General features: G+C 34.5%; 1 protein-coding gene across 1 annotated transcript; it reads left to right on the forward strand.

Moving 5' to 3' along the window:
- Positions 1-555: 555 nt before the first annotated feature.
- LOC139982062 (macrophage metalloelastase-like) lies at positions 556-21,516 on the forward strand. Its single transcript, XM_071994575.1, has 8 exons — positions 556-681; positions 11,476-11,783; positions 14,421-14,698; positions 15,079-15,234; positions 15,803-15,945; positions 16,886-17,024; positions 18,424-18,678; positions 19,668-21,516. Exons 1-8 carry the CDS (start codon positions 556-558, stop codon positions 19,892-19,894), a joined length of 1,632 nt encoding a protein of 543 aa, XP_071850676.1. The 3' UTR covers positions 19,895-21,516.
- Positions 21,517-21,816: the final 300 nt, after the last annotated feature.

The raw sequence follows: 21,816 nt of genomic DNA on the forward strand, positions 1-21,816 counted from the left end.
CTATGTGAAAAATTGTGTAGATTATGTAAATCACTTACATCAGAATATAAAGAGGAATCAAAATTAGATGAATAATTATCAACCTGATCATCATCTTCATTTGAGATTAAATCACACTCAGAAAAAATATGGTTCAGAAGAGTAGGATTTCCCAAAGTTGTAGAAATATCATTGGAAGTGTTCGAGTCCAAAGTGTTAATTGGATTCATTAGGTCCTAGTGTCCTCGAAATAAAGAAAATACAAATTACTTCTTGAACTACAAATTATTCAAGTCATTCAATCCATGTATTCGTTTCTTCAGTTCAACTCCATCTGCAGATTTTGTTAAGGCAAAAATCCGTCCATCTATGGTCCAGGCTGATGAGACACGGAGATGGTCTTTGACCTTCTGTAAGAGTGCCTTGTTTCTCGCAGTCAGGTCCTCCTGGATGCCGATGCCCGATGATTTCAGTTTGCGTCTTGCTCTTAGCACACGTGACTTTATGTTATAGTTGGTGAATTTCATTATGATTTGATTATGATCTTGATCCTTTTCAGTTGGGTTTTCCAATACGATGGCTCCTATCGATGTCGGACAGTTTGAGATCAACACCAAGTTTTTCCTCGGCAAGTTTTGTAATAATTTGATCGGTATTTTCGCCTGTACTCTCTGGAATACCGAAAATGCGAATACAGTTGCGGCGAGAATATTGCTCCATTAAATTGAGTTCCTCTTATGAAATCAAACTGACAAAAGTCAACTTCTTTATATTTATTACAAATGTTTTGTTTTTATCTCCTTTGTTTTTCTTTCTTCTCATTAGAGGTTCAGAGTTAATGCATGGGGAAATAGTCTTTGTTTTATTCTCTGTGGCAATGAATTCGGTGACGAACCCCTTGGTTTACGGTGGGTTTAATCAAAAGTTCAGACAGGTGTTCAAGCAAATGTTGAGATTATAATGTTAAAAAGAGCATTCAGTCGTATATTGTAATAATCGTTTTGTAACTCAGAACTATGTCGAACGAAATTATAGAATTAATAAATGTCAAGTTATAACCTTTGAAGCCATAAATGGTGTACATCACCTATGACGCTAAAATAACACGAACGTTAATAGGCAAATATTGTAAACCTGCTAGAATCATAATTTTAAATCTGCTATATAGCAGATTTTATGTTTTCATTAACGTGTTTCCAATGGGCTGCTGAAATTGTCGATGATTTCTGGCTTTTTACTTGTCTGGTTGCTCTGGCTGTCTTTTTATACAGAATACTGTTGTACAATTGTTACTAGAATCACGACGGTTAATATCAACTATATACTAGGTATCTTCCGAAAATGCTAGATCAGTATCGATGTCGTCGTAGAGGAGCACGTTCCAACAATTTTTTAAATAACATGGGCTTATGTTCTTTGTATACAATAATGTTATGCAATTATAATAAGAACCACGAAGGGTTAATATTAACGAGGAATTTGCCGGATATAATAAGTAATTATCGATGTCGTTTTAAATTTAACATAACATGAAGTTGAATATCATCTGTTTTGTTTTTTTATGAGAAATGAAGGGTGAGTTTGACAGAGTTTATCTACTCCAGTGAAATTATAAATTTTCATCGAAACAATATTGAACTACAACGGTAATGGCTACACTTTCTGACTCTCGTTCACATTATGTTGAACCAAGAGGCGTAGACCATCCAGGCGGTTCATTGAACTCCAGTACTCAATGGGACCCTGGGAGTTGGTTCCGACAATTTCTGCAATCGGATCACAATTGTCCGACTGATGCATTGTTTCTGCATGAATAATTAAATTAATGCTAAGAAGAGACTGTGTTATTTGTCCGGATTTTCAGTTGACAAAACAATACTTTCACTGACATATTATGATCGTATTAATGTGTTACATGTTGAACGGTCTGAATAACATTGCCAATGCCAGGAATGCATATATACGATTAATACAATAAAAAAATCAATAATAGCTGAGTTCAATAATATAGATGCACTAATCCACGGCAATGTTTAATATTTCAGCTGAATTTGTGTATTTCCAAACAGACATGTACGACATCCAAGTAATCCAAATAAAAAATAATAATAATAACAATAATTGGTTGCACGGTTCAAATTCCATGCTTGACCCACCGCGTTTAATCATGGATTTTTTTTTTCAATGATAACTATTAATATTTGTTCATTATCTGCAAAGCTGTCCGCGCTTATCAAATCACAATTTTCTTCATAAATGGGTAAGGTGGTAAAGCTTAAAATTCTTCATCTACTTTATTTTTGGTCAAATCAAAATATCTTCGTCGGAAAGAAAAATGATTTTGAAGATTATAATCCCTTCCCAAAGTAATGAGCGATAATGCAGTGTTTTTTTTTTTTGGTAAGTGTATTTGTATATAGAACTTCACATAAAGGTGATCGGTATGTAATGACCATTTTCTAAATGAAGCTAGTCAAAGGTTTGCCCATAAGGGTATGATAAAATCAGCTGATAAACTGTAAGTGCTTTTGTATAAGTGTGTTAATAAAAACCGGTATGTTTTCTTACTTCAATGTTTCAGTAAACGACGTTTCAGTCGTTTTTATTTGACGAACGTTAAGTTACAAAATAGGCTAATCAGTGATTACTGTAATATTATCGGAGGTATAATCGATGATTAAGGCTGATATCTACATCTGCTTAGCCCCTGCCTCTCACCACCTCGTGCAAAACGATGTGCTAAAGGAAAGAAAGATAATGTAGGAATACTTCCCAAAAAGTTCCAGAGGAATATTTCATCAGTTTTAACAGCTGCTCTAAAACTGGTGATTTTTTGCTATAGCATCTTCGGATGTGCTGAAAAGCTGCCTGGGATGATTATATAAGCATCATAAACTGTAAAATTTGGTATGATGAAAAATTAGCTTTAAAGAAGAATAAACATCAAAAAGTATAACGTTATCGAAAGCGCAAAACATTAAATGAAATTTCTGTTAACTGAAATAGTGAGTTGGTCAAGATTATCAAGCTTGTACTCTGTATTACTGAAAGAATGTCATTGTAATTCAATAAGCAATATCAGTGGTCTCAATGTGTAAATTCTTCTCCCAAACAGATCGCATGATGATCTCGGATATAATTAATCTTTCCTCAATAAAAACAATCATATTATTCTTAACCACTTATATAGGTATCGTAAATAATGTACATTAGTGGTAACATTGCATTCATGTAAACTGATAGTTGTGGCGATCATTTAGGTAAACCTTAACATATCTTAGATATTTCTGTGATTGGCATTATATGATTTTATCACATTTACCCCTCCCTTACCATCCAAACCCTCCATGTCTCATATTAATCAGTAAATAGTCATATTTGAATATTAAACTTGTCGTAACAAAGGCAGTTCCTCAAATTCACAACACATGACTATTTCTTTACCACGCAACTCCCTTTCTCAACCACCACCAACCCTTCTCTTCTAACATTTTATATAGTAGACATAACTCTTTGAAAAAGGAACACCCGTTTCTATCCGTAGGATTTCTTCAGTCATATCGTAAAATGTGATTAAACTACTTAATACTAGTATCTCTTACTTGTTTTTAGTAATATTTGAATGATCAACATGTGATGTCATTACATAAATTATTACCAAGTCAACCTTATAAGACAATACACATGATTCATCATTTAGAATAAATGGTGTATACCGTATACTCCCAGTAAAGCCCAAGTATTTCGCAACATTAAGATAATATAAAATAATTGTAACAAAGTAGTAATAAACATGACAATAACGTATAGTAGCCACAATGCCTTGTATTGAATTGATATTACATAATGTGTTGTAGCTCTGTCGGTTTATTGCAAAGAAACCTCAATTTAGGTAAGCACCCAAGTATCTAATTGCTGAGACAATTGCTAATAACGGAAGAATTACGGAATTGCTTTATATTACATATCGTCTATTTGGTATTACATTGTTATCCGCCAATGCCATTAAACACTGCATACGAGTTTATGTAGAGAGCTGTAGTATGTATCGTCACATATGTATATGTTATTTACTTAATTTTCATTGAAGAAATGATTCATTGCACTAATTTCAGTGCAATGGTGTGTGTGTACTGTGTCGCTAAATCTTTCGAGAAAAGAGGCATGTTGACCTAATACAAATGAAAAGACAGAGTGGGGGGGGGGGAGTGACGAGAAACAGTATGAATGTTAAGTCCTACTTGTTACATCACTGAAGTTGGAATTGGCATATGGAATAGAGCATTAAGAGCATATAGAATAGAGCATAACGAGCATATAGACTGGAACATATAAAATAGAGCATTTAGAGCATATAGAATAGAGCTTAAACAGCATATAGACTGGAACATATAGAATAGAGCATAAAGAACATATAAAATAGAGCATGAAGAAGTAACAACAACAATACAAATATTAAATTTAGGATTGCAATATATTATTAATCTTAATCGTATTTTAATCGTTTGCTACATACATTATATCCACTTTCATTAAAGAACATATAAAGTCTTTGCAGGTGAAACATCATCAACTCACATGTATTAATCCGGCAAAGAAATGTGTAACGGTGGATAGGCACCAGCGACATCATAAAACATGGCTGCGATAACTAAACTTGTTCAAAGTTGTAGATCTCTTCTGCTGTGAGTTTCCAAAGTGAAGACCAGTAAACAGGAATAACACGTTCATTATCTAACTTTTTTAACTCTCGAGAAAACTGACTGCGATAGTATAAACAATTATAATGAGCAAAGATATTTATTAATAGAACGAGATTCTCATCACTAACCCTTGAGTTACCAGCTGCGTTCTAGTCAATGAAGCATTAAATACTGTATACCATAAATGAAACAATATTAGTGTATTACTGACGGGAACACTCATAAAACATATACGTGGGGTGATATTGGGACCAGGTGTATACGCCTTACTTGTAACAGTGACTTCATAGCCCAGAGACTATATAACCCGGTCTGAGCCAAGTTACATAGAAAGGCAATTATGTAAGCGCTTGAAACTTACCCGTGAACAAGAAATATCAAGTACAATTACTGTTGGTACGGCATCTACTAAAATATAACAAACCCCATCAAGTATATTAAAACTATTTTTCACAGTTATTAATTTTTGAATATATTTTTTCTTTAAATCCCAAAAATCAACAAAAACATTTGCTTAATACGATTAAATTGTGATTCATCGCATTCCCCGCAAGCTGTTCACTTTCCATATGTCTTTGTTGATAACGTTCTTTGGGGGCTGTGCATACTTCTATATTTATTGGCTGATTAAAGGGTACGATTTTCTTATTTGTGTTAATATTTAATAAATATGAATTATACTTAAGTTTACCCTCAGATGCATTGGAAGTAGAGTATTTACAAAACATTGCTTTAGTTAGTCTATTGGACTAATTAAGTAGCAAATAGCGTCCGTACACTCTAGTCTCCGAAACAGGTGTGTATAATATGCAGTAATGAAAATAACGCTCTCCACAGACCGTTCTATAACTGCGATCGTGACTTCACGAAAAATGGATGATTCGCTCTAACAAATAGATGGCGCATGTGCACAATACATCTGGGATATAGTCGTTGTTCCCGATGTATACTAAATACGGTTAACGCTAACACGCAAGCTTTGTTGTGTGAACAGACATAATAGCTGTGATAATCCTTAGTTGTATCTCAAACATACTGATTTTGGAACAGATTTTCAAAAATGTTATTTCGAGAGTCTAAACCCATTTTTTGTTCTATCCATTTGTTGAGTCTATCTACTGGGTTTGCATTTTGGGTGGAAGGAAACTAGTAGGAACAGCCATTAAAAACTTACACTTACTGATTCCTTCGCACTTTGAGAAAGTTTAATGTAACTTTGAAACGATTTGATTTATTCATTTGCAAATATCTTTGCAAACATTTTTCGGTTGGTAATATTATTTTCGTATACGTGAAATCAAGTTAAACTCTCCTTTGTCGCACAGGTATATTTATTGTGTAAAAGTTGGCCTGACGTTTCGATCCTAGCAGGATCTTCTCCAGAGGCTGAATGACAAGTAACGGTAACAGAAGGGACAATAACACGCACAGAATATAGACAGGTAATGAGCATGGTGAACACAAATTATAAAAATTAAATAAAAAACTGAAACACAAAAAACAAATACAAATACAGAGTAGATAAGGAGGATCACCCAAATGGATACAGTAACAGAGCAGCTGAAATTCAAACTAAATTTAAACTGTTAGCAAACTGCTTATCCACTAGAGAGCCTGTGTAAGAGAATGTGACTTTTACACATTATCTTACAAAGGCTCTAAAGTGTATAAGCAGTTTGCTAACAGTTTTATTTTATTTAGTTATATTTGTTATCTACTAACAGTAAAGGGAATTATCACTGGATGATTTCACATCCAGTAATTAAAATACGTCAATATAAGCTGGTTGATCAATATGTGAAATGTACCACACCTTTAACACATCGAGATTTCAATGCGAATAAAGACGGTCCAGTTGGAAAGTGAGGGCAGCACAATAATAAATTTCAGCTAATAATAACGATAACAACCAAACACATGAAACCTCAAAATTCAAAAATAAAAGCCCAAACACAAATATTCCCGTGCACTTTATAATTAACAAGATTATAAAACATTTCTCAATTTGATATAAGCAATACGGAAATCTTAACATTGCAAATCAGTTATGTATATGTTAAGGGAAAGTTTTTCGTCTCGAGTCACCATGAATTTATTAATATGATGTAAAACAGAGAAACGGGTTTTCCGATTGTCAATGTGCGCTTTCAGCGCTACATTTAATTGATGTATCTACGGTTACCATGAGACATACGAGGACATGTACTGTAGCTGTGTAGGTGTTTAATCACGTGAATCATTTCAACGTGTTTGACAAGTCATAGACGAAGGAGACAATGAAGTTGATGATATGTAAACAAAGTACGTAAATATATTGGCAGAGGTTATAATGAAAGGAAAGTTGATATTAAGAAGAAGACATGTGAATAAACGTCTATTGTCAGATGTGCAATACAAAATTCATAAATAAAAGAACATACTCTAATATCTATTTATAAATATAAAGATTGATAATCAGCTGATTTGTCATGTTAGCACTACTAAATTGCTTGGTGTGATAATTGATAATCGTATGAATTGGAAGCCACATATTCATAAATTAAAACCTTATGTAGCTAGAATTGTAGGTGTCATGCATAAAATTAAATCATTTATACCAAATAATATTCTACTCTATATTTATAAAACTTTAATAATTCCTGATCTTCATTATTGTGCTATATCCTGGGCAAACTCTTCTCCCAATAAAGTAAACTCCCTCTTTCTCCTACAAAAAGAGGGGATGTAAGAAAAATTTGTATTGTAAAAATTTGTAATGTTAGCACTACTAAATTGCTTGGTGTGATAATTGATAATCGTATGAATTGGAAGCCACATATTCATAAATTAAAACCTTATGTAGCTAGAATTGTAGGTGTCATGCATAAAATTAAATCATTTATACCAAATAATATTCTACTCTATATTTATAAAACTTTAATAATTCCTGATCTTCATTATTGTGCTATATCCTGGGCAAACTCTTCTCCCAATAAAGTAAACTCCCTCTTTCTCCTACAAAAAGAGGGGATGTAAGAAAAATTTGTAATGCATCTTATCGTGATCATACCTCCCATTTATTTAGTGAGCTTAAGTTACTGACAAATTTTGACATTTGTCATCATCGGTTGGGTATTTTTATGTTCAAGTGGCGGGAATGCCTGCTTCCAACAAAGTTTTCATCTGTTTTCACTCCTACTAATACAATTCATGACCATAATACCAGACAGCAATCAAATTTATTTCGTGAACATACCTATTCTGCAACTTCAAAACTAACTGTTAGATACACTGGTCCTGGGATTTGGAATACCCTAGATAGTACCCAGGTCAATAGTTCAAAATCACTTTAACATTTTAAAAAACAACTAAAACGGTCTTTATTAAATAAGCACGTGTACAGTTTCTAGTTTCTTTTCCTATGTTTAGGTGTATTTGGTGGGGGGGGGGTTGTGTATGTTTTTTTTGGGGGGGGGGTGGCCTAGCCTTGATAATCTCTGCTTCTGCCAGGTCTCCCCCACTTCACATCATTTGTATATATCAATTGTTTAATTCCTATGGAATGTATTTGTACAGTGGAAATAAATAGTTTTCAATTTCATTTTCAATAATCGAAATGTAGACCGCAAAGTTACAAACTTGGCGAGGCTTTGTTCAGGCATTAACACTCGTCATGTGAATGTTAGTTACTAGTCTATTTGATTGATAACATATCATCGCGTATAATTAAAACCCTTTATAGGCACAGGTCTGGTGATCAAACAGTTAAAGTTGGCATTTTCTTGATATGAGATGACTGCCCCGTTCCCTAAATATTTTCCTTACACTATCTGTAAGAGTTTGTGTAGTTGACATTTTTTGGTTATAACTAGTTCAGCAGTTCCAACGTCTAAGGAACACCCGTTCCTATGCCACCTCACCCCCCCCCCTCGACCACAGGGGGTAAGGTTTGTGAGAGCATGCATTTATCCACGTTCTAACTGTTACATCATGATCGAAAAGCTGTAACTTCACATTCCTTTAGATGACGTCAGCCACGGTGTTTCTCATCTCAAATGGAATATTTCTATCTAGGCTTTAATGAATGACTAACCATCAACAAGTTAATTCAGTAATCTTTTATTGCTCCTGTGATCCCACATGCGCTCGATTTACTCCCAATATCTCCAAATGCACGGAATGCCCAACTGATACTGCGCGCTAGTGGTGCGCCGTTACTTCAGATCAAATGTTCATGTTATAAAGTTACAACACAGGTCAAATAAAGCATAATTGTATCTGTATGGCAGCAGGTATGAGAGAGAAATATTTCTACCATATGGCATCAACTTTAATGCTAAGTCACTGTAATTTCTTAACTTAAGGTAATGTAAATATCGCATGTTTTACACACAGATCACTCAACGACCATTAATTACCGTGCTCTTTCAAATGTTTCTTTCATAGCAATAATCATGCACACAATTATGATACTTGCCATGCTAATCATATCATATTATCCATGTCTTACATATGTTGATTGCCGAGCTAACAGTAGGCGGCCTTAAGCGTGCTACCAATGTCTGGAATTATCCTCTTCTCAGTGCTAAATGTATCTATACATGAGTTGTCGGACAATAGTCTACCTATCTCATAGATTGTAAGGTATTTCTGCCTTAGTGTGATATAAAGCTATTTTAATTGTAGATGTTTTATCATGCAATCTATCTATTTATGACAGGTATGTACTATGACTTGAGAGGTACAACCATATTTGCCTTGGTTTATTTTATTTTTTTTTTCTTCTTTTTTCCCCGTTTTCTTCCATTTTCTTATACTTGTGTTCTACGTTAGGTTGCTATACTTCTTGTAAGACATTTGTTGTATAACGTTTGTTTTATCAAGTACATGTTTATATGCAATATTGATGTCGAAAAACAATTGAAATGTATGTCAAATGTGTACTCCTCAACTTCAAAGTGCTAAGAACACTAGACAGATGTCACGAATTGTCTGAATATTCAGATTATGCGAAGATATTGAAGAGAGTTAAATTATACGAATAAAAGGGAAACTTATTTGACGGTAGTAGTCGAATCATTCTGTTTTATAGACTAAGCTATGAGCCTCTAATTTCATAGCAGCTTGGATCGGACTTTGACGACATTTGAGTACATTAATCATGGTTGCCTTTCCAATTTAATAGTTTTAAGGCAACGATTAAGTTACTATGTGACAGCCGCTATGCCTAAATTGTCATTAATAAAACGTATGTATCTATACACAGCTTACAAACAAATACACTCAGGCAATCACTGATATTTAAATATGTCATGGTAACGGAATAGTAATTTCTTTACTCCCCGCCCAAGTATGGATAATGGGATACAATATGTCATTAACACCAAATTAAAAAAAAAAATAATTGGATGACCGTTTCACGGAAATGGGGTTTTCAACCATGTCTTTCCCTGACACTAATGAAGAGATATTTTAAAGTGGATAGTATACATCTAAAATGAAAATGAAAATAAATTTTATAATATATATAAATTATATATTATAAAATGAAAATGAAAATAAATTAAATTATAAATAAGCCGATCCATAAGGCTTGAGTCACACTTGAAATATTAATTAAAATCCTTTACAAGAATATATATATATATATATATATATATATATATATATGTGTGTGTGTGTGTGTGCGTGTGTGTGTGTAAACTGTAAGTGTAAGTACGTAACATACTACTGTACCAGTACTACAGTACTGAGTACAGTGTCATGTCAATCTGAAGACATTGTAAATTTGTACAACAGACAGCGATCATACATCGCCGTTTTTCAACAAAGAAACCGATGCAAACGTCACGTAAGTTGTGCACAATGATTCAGTATCATGTCATTATTGCAAGGCCTACTTACCTTAATACTTTCTGCTGTAGTACAACAATTATGTTGACTTATCGAATGTGATTTCCCCACTTCAACATTTGGTAAGCACGCCGCCATCTTTACTGTAGTACGTCATCAACACAGCCTCGCTCTGATTGGCTAAACTCCACGTACACTGCCCAAAAGGTTCAGGAAAAAGAAATTCGCTTCCCGGCTGCCAGTCGGCAGTGTGCGGTGGTTCATGGTTAAAACTTTACACTTTTAACAGATGTAACAAATCCCGGTGTAAATGAATTTGCACGTGACAACCACTCAACCCTCACTTCATCTGAGATGCATATGGGGTAAAAGTCATAAATTAAACATCAGAGAAAAAAAAATGCACTATGTTAATAAGATCGAGTATTGAGCTGGGCAGTTAATTTGTCAACCACTGAAGGGGCAAAAACAGTTTTTAGTGAAATAAAACATAGTTACTAAGGCAAAGGTAATTACTCTGTCAATTAGTCATGCCAAACTTAACTAACAGCTTTCGTCTGTTGACTCAAAATCTCGGAAACAACTCTTTTGGGACCTCGTGACATTTGGGGTGGGGGTGGGGTGGGGTGGGGGTGTTTAATAAACATTCAACAGCGCCTATTGTTAAATCTCTGTTTCTTATGTCGCTATAGCACATACTGGGTCTTAATTAAATACTTTCATTCCCAGGTTAACATTTCAGGTGGATCTGCCCTCTTACGCTACCGTTTCGAGTGGTAACCAATTGACTCAGAATTGCTTGACACGTACACATTGACCATCATCATTGTTCATATTTGTTGACACTGTTGGTACTCTCGCACCATGTCTCAGCCTGAAACTATCAAAGCTAAATTGTTTAGAAGGTGTCAGGTTTTGAAACCATCTTTGTCAATCTATTATTGCGAATATTCTCTTTCAGAATTGGCTGACAAAGTACGGATACCTCGATGAACCAGACGATGATTATCCCATAACGGAACATCACTTTAACAAGGCATTATACCAGATGCGTGAATTTCATAAGATACCAAACATCGGATCAGAATACGACGAAGATTTCATAAAAGTTTTGCAAATGCCGAGATGTGGTTTTCCTGATACCAGAGAAGGTGTCGAAAAATTCCATATGAAGGTTGACCGATCTGCTGTGAACGGGACGAATAAACGGCGTAAACGTTATGCCGTCGAAGGTTCAAAATGGAGCAAAGACGAACCATTAACTTACCAGTATGTTTCAAATTATGTTATTACCCATTCTCAGTATATGTGATGAATTAAATTATTCGATTTTTCATGTCACTTTCGAATAATGTTCTGTATAGCTTGTGACCTATTTGAACACAAACAGAGGGGGTGGAAGAGGGTTACAGCTATGTGATGGAGGGCGGGTGGGGGTAGGCTTGAACTGCAATGGGCAGTGGGATATGTGACTGGGATTTGAAACGGGAAAAAACACCAAATAAAGTTAAATACAAATTTTCGTCAAACTGGATCTCGATTTCTGTTGGTTTTTATTTGAACAAAAAGGAGCACTTCCTACATATGAAAAATGCACCTAAGATAAATCAAGATCTTACATTACATGTTTGTAGGGCGTACGTTACATTAGTACATTGCCTAAATGTTATATATACTACATTACATTAGATTATTTCACATTAAAATAAATTATATTACATAACAATACAATACAATACAACGAGGTATCAAGCATCTCTGATGAAGAGCCAAATCACTTTAAACAATGACACACACAGCTATATCATAAACACAAACCCAGTCGGTGCGACATATTTTCTATAGATGAGGGTGAGGGTGGTGGGACGGGGGGTATTGAATAAATGGATGGAATTGCAACTCAAAATCTCAATCCATGCATGGTTGAGAGAATATTTATATAATTTTTGATGTAAATATTAGCAAGCATAGCAGCGCATGATTTGTGTTCACTGAGTTTGTGTGTTTGTTATTCCCTAATGACATTGACCTGCACCAATATATTAGCCTTTATCACTGCTAAGAAGCTACTTGCTTCATAACATAGCATGATTTCTGTCATATAAAGACCTTAATTGCATTGTGAAACTGTTCCGCTTAAATTGCTAGACTGCTTATTCACAACTTGTGAACACAACGATTATCACAGCGGTCGTGTGCGAATTTTTCTATTTTGCGCCTAATTATTGCGTAATGAAAATTGTGCCGTACCACCTTTACCGGCCTTTATATAACTGTTGAGAAGAAACTTGTTACGTTTTCATGTTAAAGCAACAGGGATTTAATTTGTATGTATTTGTACGTATTTTAGATCCTCCTGCAAACATGCAACTCGCGAAGAAGCCTCATTGGCTTATCAAAGCCGCAAGCTGAACAAAGTCAGTCCCTTAGATTCATCTTTAACGTCCATGATTATGAATTGTCAATTGTCAACAACTCTGTAACTGGACGGCATAAATTTCTCTTGGAGTGACTCGAACCGGGGACCTTATGATTGGAAGGCTAACACTCCACTAATTTAGTTGGCATCTTATTGTGCTTTGTTTATTATCTTATTTTGGCTTTTTATTTTTGCATTTGGGTACTAACACTTTTCAACCATATATTTCCACGCACTCTTTTTGTTCTTAAGAGCTGTGACATTTTCAACATCGACGGAAGGCGTGATAATTTTTTTTTTTTGCTTTATTTAATGAACTGTGATAAAGAAGTTTGTAAAAACATAATTGGTTCGTATGCTTACACACTCGGTAGACCTTGTCCTTTGTCCTTGTAATGTCGGTCTAAATATATATATATATATATATATATATATATGTATGGTGTGCATTGTGTACATGGTGTGTAAAGTCTAACTTGAAAGCATTGACAGCTATTGTCTGATAAAAACCAATTAATTTTGAACAATAACACGTATAGTTATAGCTTAAACCCAAACCCCTGATAAATAATATACCACCCACGTTTGTATTCTGTTTGGTTTGGAGGCAAGCTCTATATTGTACCTGTTTTTTTATGAACAATTCACAAATTTATCACATTCAGCTAGCTGTGTGAGAGATATGAAATATGGATATGGCAATAATACATTGACTGAAAACTCCAAACCTCATAAAACAAGCATTTGAACACTGCTGTACGTCGCATTATTATAACAGAAGGAAAAGGAGCAAATGAAATAAACACATATGATAAGATAAACACAACCGTATAGATCGGGTCAAAGATTTTCCCACACCTGAAACTTTAATTTTGGTATAGGTGGGGGTGTGAGGTCGGTAGGGAGGGGGGGGGGTGATTAATTACTACGATATATTTATAAGGATGATATATTGCCGGGTATATACATGCGTTTAATAAGATATTTAAAGGAACTTCCTGAAAACAATATATATGTTTTGCTTATCATAAGTATAGATACTATACACACACATGATCTCCTTTAAATGTTAATGAGCGATTTAAACTGTGGTTTTTCCTACTGAATATCTGAAATCAAGCGGATAATTTACATGATGTTCGCCAAAAGGCTGGGAGCGATTGAGTACAACCCCCCCCCCCCCTAACCATGTTGTATGGTTCTCTGCCTTTTGGCCTTTACGGCCTCCCTTAAAAGTTTCAAACTACAGTATAATAGAGAAGTAGCTCTTTTACTTTAGTTAATATCCGTGTATGGGGCGGTGTGTGTGTGGGGGGGGGGGGTGGAGACGCAATTCGTCGAATTTCTTGTCAAACGTTTGTTTAAAAAAATGTGTCCCGCAAACAAAAATAACAAATAAATAAATATGACAAATACAATACTCTTCCAACAACATATCTAGAGCTCCCATTCAAATTGCTATGCTTTCTACGTTTTTTTCCCGACAGTTTCAAACAATTTACATCGGATATGAGCAAAGAGGAGCAAAGGGCAATCTTTCAACGAGCTGTGCAAACGTGGACCTCAGTCGCCGACATTGATTTACTGGAAACAAGCTCTGACGATGGCGACTTCGATGTCCTCTTTGCCGTGGGTGACCATGGCGATTATAATGCATTCGATGGGATGGGAGGTACTCTTGCGCATGCGTTCTACCCAGATGCACGCTTAGGTGGAGATATACATTTTGATGATTCAGAAAAGTTTATTTCTACAGGCTCTACGGGTAAGTTCTTCGAGATTTATACTTTTCCACAGTGACGACGAAAACTTTTTAAAAAAGTTATAGATAGAATGCAACTTGTATTCTACTTGTTCTTGTTCTTCTTTTTCATTTTTTTTATTTTGATCAGGGTTATTTCTACATATGGACTTATATATTAATATTTATCAAATAATGGACTTTCTCTGAGGAAATATTTCGCCTGTCTGAAGGACGTACAAAACAAACCTTTCTAGTTTATTTGATTATCTTTATACGAAATTATGACTATACAGAATTGTATTATATAATGATCGAACTAAGATGATATTACTAAGTACATACTACTAACTGACTGCATAAAAAGGGGAATCTATTTATCTATTGATCTGTTTGCCTTGCAGGAATTCCTCTTTACTTCGTTGCATTACACGAGCTTGGCCATAGCTTTGGTATTGGTCACTCAAAAAACCAAGATGCTATCATGTTACCGACATACAGAATTTTGGATGAAGACAAACTTCATTTAGATGATGTTGCAGCAATTCAAAACCTTTACGGTGACTTTCTCTCTCACTCTCCCCCCCCCCCCCCCTCCACCCACCTCCACCGCCCCCTCCCTCTCTCTCTATCTCAATTGTGCACCTTTTAACGAAAATCCTCGGCAAGACCTCTGGTTCCTCTTTCTCCTCCTTCTCCTTTTTATTGGGGGGGGGGAGTGCCCCCTTCTTTTTTTGGGAGGGCCCCTTCTTTGGGGGTTGGGAGGCTGCTTTTAAGAACCTCTATGACAACAAATGTGTGAAGGGGTTGGTTGAAGGTACAGTCATATTCTCAATTTCATGACAACCTAAACCTAGCCTTATTGGTTCAGTTGAAAATTTGAAAGAAAACAGTAGCGGCATCGCCAACTATTACGACATTTGTTTATCTGCAAAAGTATATAAATTTATTAGTTATGTTTTTTTTTAATTTAAGGAGCCGATGTGGTTTTTTTACTACCATTTTCCCACCTCTTCATCTTCCATTTTTCTCATTCATTTTTTTGTGTTCTTGTTTATATTTTTAAAAAAATGCTTCAAGAATTTGACCTAATAATTCAGCTTTAAATGTTTTTTTTCATTTCGGTAGGTGTTCGCGAAGGCTATCACCCTGCTTCAAATTCATTTAATGGTATCATTCTTAATGAAGGAATCGTGGATAAGGACTCTCCATCGTGTAAGATAACCTTCGACGCCATCGTTAACACTGGCGAATATATCTACATTTTTAAGGTAAGCTCAATCTTGTGGAATTTGTGACTTCAGAAATTACTTCCAAGAAATAATCTCTTTCTTAATCTTTTATTTTTCTTATCTATTTTCCTTCTCCCTCTCTTTTTTCTTTGTACTTTTTTTGTTCTTTCTTTTTTTTGTCCTTGGTCGAAGGACTACATTTTCGAGACATTTACATAATTAGAATGGAATGTATTTGCAACGCCCATCCTATAAATTGCACTCTTCAAGAGGTGAGCTTTACACTTGTGGAAGCTCCCTCATTCAACCTACATGACCTCAACGTCTAAGAAATAAATGAATAAGCCCTTCTCTTCACAGTATATCATGCTCGTAGTTCCTCACTCGAGGTAACTGGTTATAGTTGATCGGTATTAACCCCACAAATAGCCCCCCCCCCACCCCCACCCCAACCAAAAAATAGGATGAGGTATCTCACTATATCATTGGAAGAACAAGCTTTAAATGTAATTAAAGGCAGGTGCTTAATTGCAAAATTGTTTTATATTTTGTAAGTTTCCACATCAGTAATTTAGGTTCAAGATTTTTCCATGATTTGTTTACTAATATTATCGGCAAAGTTTGTTTGTATTTTGTTATCCTCCCGAACTTTTTGCGCCTTCCAAAAAAAATTGTCGATCCTAAATTGGGTTGAGATCTCCAGTTTGATTACGCAGTGTCTAATTCCACACTTCTCCTCGATATCTGGATATTGTTTAGAGATTCGGAACCACCATGAAAGTGCCTCTGAAAACTTTTGGCAATTTTTATAGCAATGCCAAAATTTGGAATCAATACTGATGACATTATTTACATTGCTCTCGTTATAAGGCCTAACATGAATTTCCCGACAAAGTCATTATAAGCTGACGGTTTTCTTTCATTCTTTCAATTAATTTTTCTGATATCCCGATTGATATCATATTTCTTTTCCATATAGGACGATATGGTGTGGGAAACCGACCTTGATTTCAAGCCTGGAGATTATGCCAAAAAAATTAGTTTATTATGGAAAAGAGGACCAGAAACTGTCGATGCAGCTTTTGTGAAACCAGACAGAAGTGTTGTTTTACTCTCTGGTAAATCACACATTCCTTTCTTGTTACCTTTCTTTCTTCAATTTTTGTTGTTGTTGTTAATATAATCATTTTTATCCCAAGTGCCAACATATTGTATGGTATTTGCAAGGCTGCTCCCTATTATTTTTTCTTCCCGTTTTTTATCCTCTCTCATCACTTTTATGTAGCCAAATCATTTATACAAAAGAAGGGATTAAACACTTTTTGAAATAGTTGGAAATAATGGAATGTTTGTTCGTAAGCGCATACGCCAGAAGTATGCCTGACATAATATATAATATTCGTGCCGACGCTTGTCACAATATAAAATGATATAAATAGGTATAAATTTGATTAGGGGACTGTAATTTCTTATTAGCGCTACTAGGCTGAATTTTTGTCATAAAACACAAATCATGTATTCGTAGATTCTTTGAAAAGGCAAGAAACTACTGCCGACGTTTAGTTCGGTACATTTTTTAGCAGACTTTAGTAAGTCCTAGTACTACTTGTATTGGTACTCAGCACAGTTGTCTGTATTCGTGTAGCCTACACGCCTTTACCAAATTTGCGCTCGAACTTTGGTTAATATAGAAATGTAGCGCATTAGATATTTGCACTGCATGGAGCATTGTAGTCATAACTCTCGAACTAGTTCTCACGTATTCGTTAACAAAGGGGACTTCAACAACTTGTTGTACTCATATGGTACTCATGTTGTCCTCATGTTGTACTGGTGTTGTACTCATGTTGTACTCATATTGTACTCATGTTGTACTCATGTTGTACTCATGTTATTATCATGTTGTACTCATGTTGTACTCATATTGTACTCATATTGTACTCATGTTGTACTCGTGTTGTACTCATGTTGTACTCGTATTGTACTCATATTGTACTCATGTTGTACTCATGTTGTACTCATATTGTACTCATGTTGTACTCATATTGTACTCATGTTGTACTCATGTTGTACTCATGTTATTATCATGTTATACTCATGGTGTACTCATATTGTACTCGTGTTGTACTCGTGTTGTACTCATGTTGTACTCATGTTGTACTCATGTTGTACTCATGTTGTACTCATGTTGTACTCATGTTGTACTCATGTTGTAATCATGTTGTACTCATGTTGTACTCATGTTGTACTCATGTTATTATCATGTTGTACTCATGTTGTACTCATGTTATTATCATGTTGTACTCATGTTGTACTCATATTGTACTCATGTTGTACTCATGTTATTATCATGTTGTACTCATATTGTACTCATGTTGTACTAATATGTTGAACTCATGTTGTACTCATGTTGTACTCAAAGTCATCAACATGATACGGGTTTCTAGATAGACTTTAGTCGATGAGTCTCTCTCGCAATGCGGATTTGATTTATTTATTCCCTATATATTAACTCAGGTAGCAGACGATGGGAGTATTACTCTAATTCGTTCGAATTGAGACCAGGCTTCCCTAAGGAAAATAGTGATCTCGGCGACTTACCGTCTTCAGTCGATGGTGCGGTCTATATCGATGTATTTCAAATTGTCCTTGTTTTCAAAGATGGGTTATATTCTACCCTCAATCCTGAAAATCTACAAATCCGGTCAAGTGGTATTAGCGTTGCTAGCTTGAATATACCACCACCTATAAATGCAGTATTCTATAAGGATAGTAAGTATTGTATTCGCCTGCTTATTATTATTATTATTTAGAAGTGAATTGAGGGGCTATTCTCTTACTGATAAATGTTACCATTTCTGGACCCTTAAAACTGAAATTAAAAAATACTAGTTTATTGCCTATAATTTCAAAGAAGCAAAATACAAACTTCAATACATTATTGAATAAATTTTAGTTTTTGTATTATAATAATAATAATAATAATAATAATAAAAATAATGATAATAACCATCATAATCATCATCATAATTGTAATAAAAATAATGATATAATAATAATAATCATCATCATCATCATCAACATCATCATCTACATCATCATCATCATCATCATCATCATCATCATCATCATCATCATCATCATCATCATCATCATCATCATCATCATCATCATCATCATCATCATCATCATCATCATCATCATCATCATCATCATCATCATCATCATCATCATCATCATCATCATCATCATCATCATCATCATCATCATCATCATCATCATCATCATCATCATCATCATCATCATCATCATCATCATCATCATCATCATCATCATCATCATCATCATCATCATCATCATCATCATCATCATCATCATCAACATCATCACCTACATCATCATCTACATCATCATCATCATCATCATCATCATCATCATCAACATCATCATCATCATCATCATCATCATCAACATCATCATCATCATCATCATCAACATCATCATCATCAACATCATCACCTACATCATCATCTACATCATCATCATCATCATCAACATCATCATCATCATCATCAACATCATCACCATCATCATCATCATCATCATCATCATCATCATCATCATCATGTAGGCCTGATCAATCTATAGAGTTTGATCAATCAAAACATAGTCATGTAAATGTTTCGATATAACTTTACTATTTATTAAATCCGTTAAACTTGTCCACTTTTTTATCTCTCTGCCTTTTTAATTCTTTTCAGGCCAACTTTACGTACTGACAGACGACACAGATTTTTATGTCTACAACACCTCACCATTTCAGCAAGTGTCTGGATATCCCAAAGATTTCAACAAGGAAATAGCAGCACAACTTTGCGCTTGGTGTAACACGGTCAATTCAAGCAATTCAATACAAATTAGGGAACTGAATCCGTGGATTTTGTTAACTGTATATCTATGTCTGTTTTCAGTTGGAGTCTATTCATAGTAACACCAATACCAAACCTACCAACGTAAGGTGTTTTCTTCCTTCACCGTCGGGCGGAACATCTGTCAGAAATTTGAGAAAATTGGTTCAGCTTTATAACCTTTTTTGTTCTTATGCATAATACATATTTCATAAATTAATGTCTAAAAGTCATCCTTCAAGAGTACACATTTTCTCGTGAAATAATAATTCACAACTAGTTTGGGTACTGTTTTTTGATGCATATAGAGTCATCCATTTCTTTAGTTTTGCCACTCAGCAATTCTCACTATGGTAATACCTGAAATAGTTGCTATACGGTTGATCAACTTTTGGCCTACTGTAAATTAAAAACTATACAATTATGAAAGAATATATATTTAAGGCTCTTTACATATTGCTATGATCAATACTTGACGTTAGCAAAAAACAAAATTTTTGTTCTCCATATACTTTAGTACACCACTGGGTATACTGAATAGACAGTTGAATAATGCAAAAGACTGATTTCAGCAGTTTTTCCAGCAAACAAATATTTCATTTCATGCGTCAGTAAATACCAAAATGCTTTGTCTGACCCTCAACAATATATTCAATCTGACATATCTGATCATAATATGACAAGTATTATAATACCGAGATAGATGGAATAAGGAATAAATATAGCATGACCCATATAATATGCTATAGGAATAACTGACACTACAACTAAAAATTGATCATTAAGTTCCTTTTCTCTCCCTTTTGATGGGGGGGGGGGTGGTTGCTAGTTTGTGTAATATTCAATCTGCATGGCAACTGAGCGAAACAAAATTAAGGGTTACGCAATTTGTATTCTAATAATTTCTAATCAGACAAGGTACTTTGTTACCTGCCATCCATTAAAAATTGGAATTATATTTAGAGGTCACAAAAACTTCATAATTGGAATTGAAACACGTTTAATATTCCTTTAATGAAAGTCATAAAAGTCATCAATTACATAAGAACAAATTACGTGGGCCGTTTCCGTTCCAGACCTTAAAGGCCACTTTTAGTACGTACCCATTTTTATTTGAAGAATAGTGGTTGCTGTTATGCCATTACTGTTATGTTTATATGCATAAAGGTTTTAATGCAGAATGTTTGCGTTTATGTACTTTAAGGAAAAATATGTAATGAATGTTGTTGTTGCAAAAGATGAACAATAAATGATGGCTTAAAAAAAAAAAGTCATAAAAGTAGATTTATAATACAGAGCACTGCATAATATACATAGCAGGTGTGTTTGACATCTAAACCAATCGATCCCTATCTTTAAAGTCTAAGAATATTTTTTTTAAAGGGGGGGGGGGGGTAAGCGAGACCTTCTGTTACGCTGATGCCTTCAGTCAATGACCTCACCTTAACATCTGTTGACTGCTGTATGTTGTTATATCGACTTTAAAAACGAGCCGATGGAAAACACTCAAAAGGGGGTCATGTAACAGGTTGACCATAAAGAAGACAGAAAAACAATTACATCTTAACAAATTTTTCTATTTCTTCTTTTGAACAGCATAAGACTGCATATCATATCATCTTCAATTTTCATATTTTGATCACGGGACAGTTGATTTATATAACCTCAAACCTGTATATAATAAAAAATACATGTAACTAACTTTATCAAAAATATTATGACCTTATTTGTAAATTTGTGAAGAAAATATACTTCTTTTTTCTACAAATTGATTGTCAAAGAAGGAATGTAATTATGTTGTACTTACATGTGTGAAAACTACATATATAGTGATTGCATCCTTTCTTGCGTAGATATGACTCATTTAATGTTAATAAATATATATATATATATATTTATATGTAGACAATGGAATGAGTAACATCGTTAATGGCAATTAAACTGACATCGTGTTTTTCTTTCTTTCTACAATATTCAATTTGATTATCCTAATTATCCTAAT

This window comes from Apostichopus japonicus, chromosome 16, assembly GCF_037975245.1.
Source record: "Apostichopus japonicus isolate 1M-3 chromosome 16, ASM3797524v1, whole genome shotgun sequence".
Classification (NCBI taxonomy): domain Eukaryota; kingdom Metazoa; phylum Echinodermata; class Holothuroidea; order Aspidochirotida; family Stichopodidae; genus Apostichopus; species Apostichopus japonicus.

Bases quoted from the DNA above. Each gene is read 5' to 3' on its own strand.
- LOC139982062 (XM_071994575.1), top strand. From the start codon at position 556: ATGGCTCCTATCGATGTCGGACAGTTTGAGATCAACACCAAGTTTTTC. The intron at 17,025-18,423 runs GTAAATCACACA...ATATTAACTCAG, and splicing joins AAGTGTTGTTTTACTCTCTG to GTAGCAGACGATGGGAGTAT. The intron at 18,679-19,667 runs GTAAGTATTGTA...AATTCTTTTCAG, and splicing joins TGCAGTATTCTATAAGGATA to GCCAACTTTACGTACTGACA.